This window comes from Parasteatoda tepidariorum, chromosome 5, assembly GCF_982258835.1.
Source record: "Parasteatoda tepidariorum strain Cologne lab strain chromosome 5, Ptep-v5.0, whole genome shotgun sequence".
NCBI lineage: Eukaryota > Metazoa > Arthropoda > Arachnida > Araneae > Theridiidae > Parasteatoda > Parasteatoda tepidariorum.
In genome coordinates this window covers 31,026,000-31,034,049 of record NC_141759.1, presented here as the reverse complement: position 1 = coordinate 31,034,049, position 8,050 = coordinate 31,026,000, and the positions used below count along the sequence as shown (strand labels likewise).

The window sequence follows — 8,050 nt, the reverse complement described above, 5'->3', positions numbered from 1 at the left end:
TTCTAAGAAGAGATATTTCTTTGGGTAATATTTTGTGATTGTTCGTGTGAATGTTTAAATAAATTGTTTGGTACAACTCACGTCTTATTTCTGGTTGTTGTGACACAACAATATCTATTAATTAAATTACTATTTTTGATATTTTGTGCATGCAGTATTTTGTTTTAATTAATGTGTGATATTTAGGGAAATATTTCCTGCTCGCATCGCTCAACCGACCCAAAATACTTATGTAGCAAATAATTAAACAAGATTTTTATGGTGAAAAGTAACTTCTTCATTTTCGCTTAAATTACAACTTTGGGCTGTTTTTATTCATAGTTTTTAACAATAGGAGATTTTGAGTTAGCTCTTTACCAGTATTGTGTTTAAAAGAGCAACACTAGTGTAGACACATAGCTGTGAGGCTACTGTGGACGCGCTAAGGTTAACAGATTCTTTTTCTTTTTAGTGTCAACTAATTTACGATAATGATAACAGGATTTTTTTTTAAGATACCACTTTAGGGATTAGAGGTCTGGTAAGGCACAGTTCTCATATAGATATATTTTCTTTACAAAATAATAAATAGTGTTGATCAAAAATGTATAAATTTAATTAATTTATAAATTAAATTTATATTATTGTATTTATATATTATATTTATTAATTTATAATTATTAATTTAGTTAATTTATCTATAATTATCTTTATAATTATAAACTAAAAATTTATTTATAATATTCATTACCATTGTTAAAAGTTTCTAAGAGCTGTAGTGAACCCAGATGCAATATTTACAATGGCGGAAATTGTAGATTCCTACAATATTTAATGTGCTAGTGTAATAATAATTCAGGTTTTCAATAGGAGCATAAGGCCTTAGTCGTGAGTCTCCAGTTTGGTGGTCAAGCACTTTATTTCTCTAATTGTTTTGTTTATTGTCTTCAATTCATTAATAATAGTTCTGCGCCATGTCATTTTAGGTGAGCCATCCTTTCGTTAACCTTGGGGTGACCAGCCCAGTTTTACTTTAAATAAAGACTCTTCGTGTAGTAAATGGTGAATGACTGATGCACGTTAAATCTGTCGAGTCGCAAAGTCCTCCATGTCCCTATAACAAATCAAGACCTCTAGGGGTATTGATCCAGGAGTTTCAACGTCTTCTGGATTGGTTCAAAATTGCAAGGCTACGAGGTTGAACATTAGCAGTCGTAAACTCAAAATTGGGTCGGCTGTTCAACGACGGATATAAAATATAAAATAAAATATAAATCGAGGTGGCCAAATCATTGTAAATCAATTTTATTACATGAAAAATAAAATAGCAAAGAGTAACATTAGCTACCACTTTAAATATGTATTCAAGAAAAATCTCTCGCTAGAGCAAGAGAAGTAGGAATTTATATATTTATTAGGCTTTAACATAAATTATTATAAACACTTTCAAGATTATTTACTCAAGATCGTATTTTTACACTAAAATTAGTTAAATTTACTTGGATTTTTTTATAAGTAGTAATGGATTAAATAATACATTTTGAGACTTATCCACACTAGTGGCATGAGGCTAGTGTAGACAACTCAAAAAAACAAAAAAAAACTTATACACTTAAATTAGCTTATCTATCATTAAAAATGAAGATACATTTTTAAATTTCAATGGAAAAAGTACAAGAAATGCTCAAAAATATTTTCTAAATAATAATAATAATAATAATAATTATTATTATTTTTTTTTTCCTTCTGCGAATTTATAAAAACTGTCTACATTAAGACCATTACCAGTTACTAAGAAGTTCACTTCAGTGCGTAAATATTACGAAGTTCAGTACGAAATTTTCTATATTGCATTCAGTGAAGGACTGTCTAATGTAAATATCTATATTTCAAGTTTCTATATTCATAGGATATCATAAAAGACACAGAAAGCACTTTGTACTTTCACTTTCGAAAGCTAGTACAGTACGGGGAAAAATCGGATCAACTCGTACAATTTTTGATTTAAGCTTCGAATTAGATAGACCTTAAATTTGCAAATTAGTGATAAAGATATTTTATGTTGCAAAAACTAAGGCAAAAAACGATGGTTTTTATTTATTATTTTTATTTTAATAAACGTTATTGAACAGCCGGCACAATTTTGGACTACTAATGTTCAACTTCGTAGTCTTGCGAATTTGAACGCAATCCAGAAGACAAGGGAACTCGTGGATCAAGTAGTATTGGGCGAAATCAGCCTTCGTGGAGGACTTTTGGACAACTGTAACCCGGATTTGCGCTAAATGGAGAGGAAAACCACGAAAACCACCCATGGTTTCTCTAACCCACGACCCGTCAACCACTGAGGATATTTTCCGAAGCACTGTGGTCGGTGCAAGCCGGGTGCGGAATTCGTATCGACCAACCATTGCTGGGATTCGTGGCCGGTTCACCTGGTTGAAAGGCGAACGTTCTATCTTCTGAGTTACCTAGGCTCAAAACTATGGCTTTCGAATTTGTACTTTCAAAATATTGGGCAGTTTATAACATTGATTCCCAATTTGAAAATTTTAACGCAGCCCGCTGGGGCAGAGGGACGTTGATTGCTTATATTTTAGATTGCTTTGATTCAGTATTTTTATTTTAATTGTATTCACACATGCCTTTGAATTAAAATACAATTACATGCGCGGTATTGGTGCGGTGTTAGGTGACGTCTGTCAGTAACCAGTGTTAACCTCTCGTCTATGGAAAGTCGTACAAACCCGATATAATAAGACACCAGTTAATAAGATGATGCGGTTCGGTATCATTTGATTCGGTCTGAGACCACTGGTCTATAATATATGATCCATATAGCTTAGTCGTGAGAGAAGTCGATAGTCTGATTTGGTAGTTTGAGAGGACGCTATACCACGGGAGAAACTTTTCATCGCAAATTCTCTTTCACCTCCACAAGTAATTTAAAACTTATAGTTTATAGTGAGTTCAGACAAACCTAGAGTAAGCCATGAAGTTTCAAATATTTAAAAAAATTTTTTCAAAATATTGAAATGAAGACGAATTGTGAGAAGATAACCTACGAATACAAAATGCGGAAGTTTTCTTACAATAATTTTTTTTGTATTTTGATATTTAAATTTTTTTTTCAGCAATTGAAAGTTAATATCAAACTCTAAATTTTTCCTGAATTCATTTTTCTGTACTGTAAATTTTAAATAATTTATTGAGGTGAAACAGAATTGGCGATGAAAAGTTTCTTCCCGCACTATGACGTCCTCGTATTAGTTTAAGATCGTGTTAATTTTTCTGTTTGCATATTTCGCTATATCTTAGAACGTAATAGTGAATCAAATTTTTTTTTTACACAGAATCAAAAAATTCGTATATTCAAGGAATAAAGAATATATTGTACAATAAATAAATAAACAAAAGTAAATTAATAAAAAGAAAATAATAAATAATTCTAATTTTCTTTCTAGAAACTCGATGAATAAATTGCATGTGATTTCACCGAATCTTTTCACATTTCTTATTGAAAATATTCAAATTATTGTTATAAGTTGGCATTACATTAATGAAACGCTTGTATGATTTGCTATCATTGAGGTTCTTCAATAATTTCAGACCTTCTTCAATAAGTTTCTCTTCATGATTCGGTTCGGAACCTAATCTCTCAGTAAGCATTCAAAAAAGTTATACTCTTAACGCTAATTTTTTATTTTTGCTCCAAACGAAAATTTATAATGTTACTATTTTTTGCCGATTTAGTATGATGAGTTTGCTTATAGCAGTGTCGGCTCAGGAGATAGAGCTCTCGTCTCCCAATGAGGTTACACGGGTACGAGTACCAGTGATGGCCTATAGATACGAATTACGCACTCGGCTCGCACCTACCACAATACTGACTTAAAAATTTCCCCAGTGATCATGGATTACATTCCCCTTGCAGTCGGGTTAACTGTGGGAGGATTTCATAGTTTTATTCTCCTTGTAACGCAAATGCTGGTTAGTTCGATCAAAAAAAGACTTTCACAAAGACAATTTCTCCCAGTACTTGATCTACGCGTTCCCTTGTCTTCTGAATCGGGATTAAAATTACAAGGCCGCACAGTTGAATATTGGTAGTAGTAAACTAAAAATTGAGTCAGCTGTTCAACGACGGTTATAATATGAGTTTACTTATCAAATTTTATAAAAATCATTCACTTAAACTATTATTATTTTATAAAAATAATAATAGTTTTAGTGAAGTAAAATTTTGTTCCTTTTTTTTTATCCAAAGGTAATCAGTTTAGAGTACTGAACGTATTTTTCATAAAATGTTTTCGTGAAAATAACAAAAGAAGCTAAGATTTTTTTTCTATCATTAATACCGATTGACTAAATACAAGCTCTTATATTATCTTATAATTATTATTTTCAAAAATTAATTTAATATTAGGTTTACAATATTAGATTTACTTCTCTCAGCTAAATGGTTTATATCCTTAATATATACGGGCAAAGGTTTCGTATGAAATATCATAAGAATTTTTTTGTATACATTTAATAAAAAGGGAAAAAAAACAATATACTACTTATAAATTATTTCATCTCATTTCGAAAAATAATTTCCCTTATTATAATATAAAAATATATTGATACTGAATTAGTCATATGAAGTTTTTAAGATTGCAATACTATTTATATTACGAAAGTTTTCTGTGATATTGTAAACAGTTATATTTCCTCATCAGTGGGAATTTTCAGTCTAGGTGGTGTAAAATAGTTGTTCGAGGAATATTTTTGTTCGGACAAATATAGTTCCGCTTTCGTTGATAAAATGGAAAACGAGAGTTGAATTGAAACCCTGCCAAATGATTCCCTCTCAACGCTAACACTCCCCTCGACTCAACACATCTTCCAAGCTCCCTCTGTTGATGCAGCTGGTTCTTCACCGAGAAGCTTTCGAATCGTCGGCTCTTCCATCCTTTACTCGTCTTCCCCCATGATAGTTATAATTTCAATATTGATAGCTCAAATCCAATTCCTTTGAAAAAAACAGACGTTAATTATTAGTTTAAACGTTTTTAATGCTTTTAATTCGGCATAATCTATAATTTAAGAGTAAAAACAGACGGAAGCACGGTAGTTAAAATAAATTAGGGGCATCGACCGTTAGGTGGCGTTGTGATCGCAAAAGGCTAATGGTAGACGCTCGGTTTTTATATGTAGTTGTGACGTACCAGAGATCTGTCCTAGAGTAGAAGCGAACTGCGGTATCGAGAGGGCTGAGTCCAATCACATCCGCGACCGTGACAGATCAATTTATGTTTCTATGGTAACAACGTCGGTGTGGTCGTTCTGAATGTCTTGACAGGTGTTTGTGATTTTTTTTTGTAACATCTAAACAGCATGTATGCTAAAGGTAAAGGCTCTACCGTACCTTCAGATGCCCAAGCAAGAGAAAAGTAAGTTTACATACAAGAGAAATCGAAGAAAAAAATTTTTTATAAAAAATCAGTGCGTTTGAATGTGGATTATATAAAAATTTCCCCAACCCTCTCTGGAACAACATGGTCATTGCCATGACCACGTTGTTAAATTGAGTTTCGGGTGTGACAGTTGTGGACTTAATTGTTTTTTGAGTTATCAAAATAAATGTACCCGGTGAGGTACACAAAGATGCTTACACTTGACAAGCTCGTATCTCAACTGTAGCGGGAAGTGTGCCTGTCTCAATTCAAAGGCATATGGCCAGGAATATACCATCTCGATGCGCGAGGGGTGATGGGATAGTGTTGTTTTTTAGTGTAAATAGTTTCTACATCGTTGTTTCGTTTTCTTTTAGGTTAGCATTATATGTTTATGAATACTTGTTACATGTTGGGGCACAGAAAGCAGCACAGACTTTCCTATCAGAGGTAAGCAAAATTATATTTATTTTTCTATTTTGGACTCGCCCGGCAGGGGCTGATGGAATTGATCCATCAGTTGTGCCAGGTGTATTGTACTTATTTTTATGCGAAATTTGATTTTGAATTTAAGTTGATTTATGGAAATAATTAAATATTGGACACACTGACTTTTAAAATTAGTTTATGAATTGCCCCTCTTTTAGAAAATGTATATGATTTTGACCATTTAAAAAATGCACTACAACGATTGCAAGAATTATTTTTTATTAAGTATTATTTGATTATTACTATAGAAAAAAACAAATACAAAATTTCTTCTTATTTGTATACAGTGAGCTTAGAAATTTCTTAAATTTTCACGAGAGCACATTTTTCTCTGTTAATAAAAATATATTCAAAAGAAGATGATGAATATTTGCCCATCTTACCTGTATACATTGTACTTTCTTTAAAAATGCATATGATTTGACCATTCAAAGAATATTTGTCAATGAATATTACTAAATATGTTGGAATTTTTTTGATGATTAATGTGTAAGAAACAAATGTAAACACTGATAAAGTTATTTGTATACATGAAAAGCTGAGAACTGTAATATTTTGAAAGAGGCATTGTTTGTATTTGTTAAAAGTAAGGATATTGGATGTTTCTGTTAATGGGTGTTTTTGAATTTTCGATTTCGAACATAATAAACAACGAAGAAATTTTGCAAATTGGTTGGAATTGATTCATCTGTTGCGCCAGGTTTATTACTGTTTTGGTCAATTAAGTTTTTACAGCATTTTTATGATGATTACCATGTCAAGATTAGGTGCTTAATTATTCGATCTTAATGAAAATTCAAAAAAAAATTTTTTTTGCAAATTTCGTAGTGGTGTATAGTCATATTTAAGAGAAAGTCTGCTTAACTTAACTTTTAATGTTATCAGGGATAGTTTTTGCATTTTTGATTACAAGTATAGACACAAAAATCATAAAATATGTTTCTAAAATTTGCAAATTTTTATTGCCTAGTAGCTAGGGAATATTTTATTACTTTTTTGTACGCATGTTCATGTTAGTATTAAAGTTGTTTTTATCGGAAAGATAGTCTTTCAAATTTGAGAAATTGAATTTCATTTAAGTATCTCCTATTATGAAGCAAACATTTATTACCTTTCAGGTTTGTTAATGAAAAAGCCTTTGAACTGTAATTACATGTCAAGCGCTTTTGTAATCCGGTTGAAATTTTGAGAAGATAACTGCTTGTAGTCGCTAAGTTTTGGCGACACTTAGTTGTAGCATTTAAGAAACTTAAATGCTGAGAAATTAAGATCAGAGAAATGGACAAAATTAAACGGTTCAAATGTAGCCCCTTTCTTAAATTTTTATGTCATACACAAAATACTGTCATATTGGCGATTAAAACCAGCAGAAATAAGGAATCCTTGCGGAAATATCCCTGAAACTTTTTTAATAAATTTTCTTAATGCAAGTATTGCATTCCACAAAAGTATAATCTGACAACCTTTTTTTTTCCTTGCTCCCAAGACAATTAAAATAAACTTTCCATTATAATTTCACATAGAAAACTATGAGAATTCTCTCAAGCTTGCTGTTTTGTGAACATAGATACATAGTTAAGCCAAAGGATACCAAAAGTATATTGTTATTTTAATTCTATTTACGGGATTATAAACTTCAGAAGCTAGTTATGTTTATTTTTTCCTTCCCTTATTGTGATGGAATGTAATTTTTGTAACTTATGTAGTTAAATTGTATTCTAAAAGTGTATTAGTTAGTGATGGCATGATGCGCGATTGAGCTGAAGCACCTAACACTGAAGCTGCGGCTAACTAATAGCCAGAGAGCTTTGGCTGCTGTACACATTGAGCTTTAGAATTGAATGGACAATAAATGTATATAATATCCAGGGGTCTGTCCAGACCGAATTTACTATCGTTTAGCGGTACTTTCACAAATCCAACTTTAGGAAAGAGGGTAGTTTCACAAGTTTAATTTTAGGAAAAACGATAGTTTCACAAAATACTTTTTCTTAAAATTTTATTTTTGTATTCCTTAAGAAATGATAAATCCATATTTTTGTGTTGGATTTTTAAATTTAATTTTTAATTTTTCACAAATTATGTCTAAATTTACCTCTCAGTAAAACCTAGACTGATCCCTGATATCTAAGGTTCACACCAGT

The 8,050-nt window shown here is 31.4% G+C and overlaps 1 protein-coding gene across 4 annotated transcripts in view; it reads left to right on the top strand.

Annotated features, from left to right (window-relative positions):
• Positions 1-4,891: 4,891 nt before the first annotated feature.
• Ssdp (Sequence-specific single-stranded DNA-binding protein) overlaps positions 4,892-8,050 on the top strand; it is a 264,699-nt gene continuing 261,540 nt past the window's right edge. For 2 of the 4 annotated variants that reach the window (XM_016060249.4, XM_016060248.4), the window contains exons 1-2: positions 5,125-5,414; positions 5,795-5,867. In XM_016060249.4, coding sequence (XP_015915735.1) covers positions 5,359-5,414; positions 5,795-5,867 — 129 coding nt within the window. In that variant the 5' untranslated portion in view covers positions 5,125-5,358. Of the gene's footprint in view, positions 5,415-5,794; positions 5,868-8,050 lie in introns of all 4 variants that reach the window. The other 2 variants (XM_071184737.2, XM_016060250.4) reach the window with 2 other exon arrangements.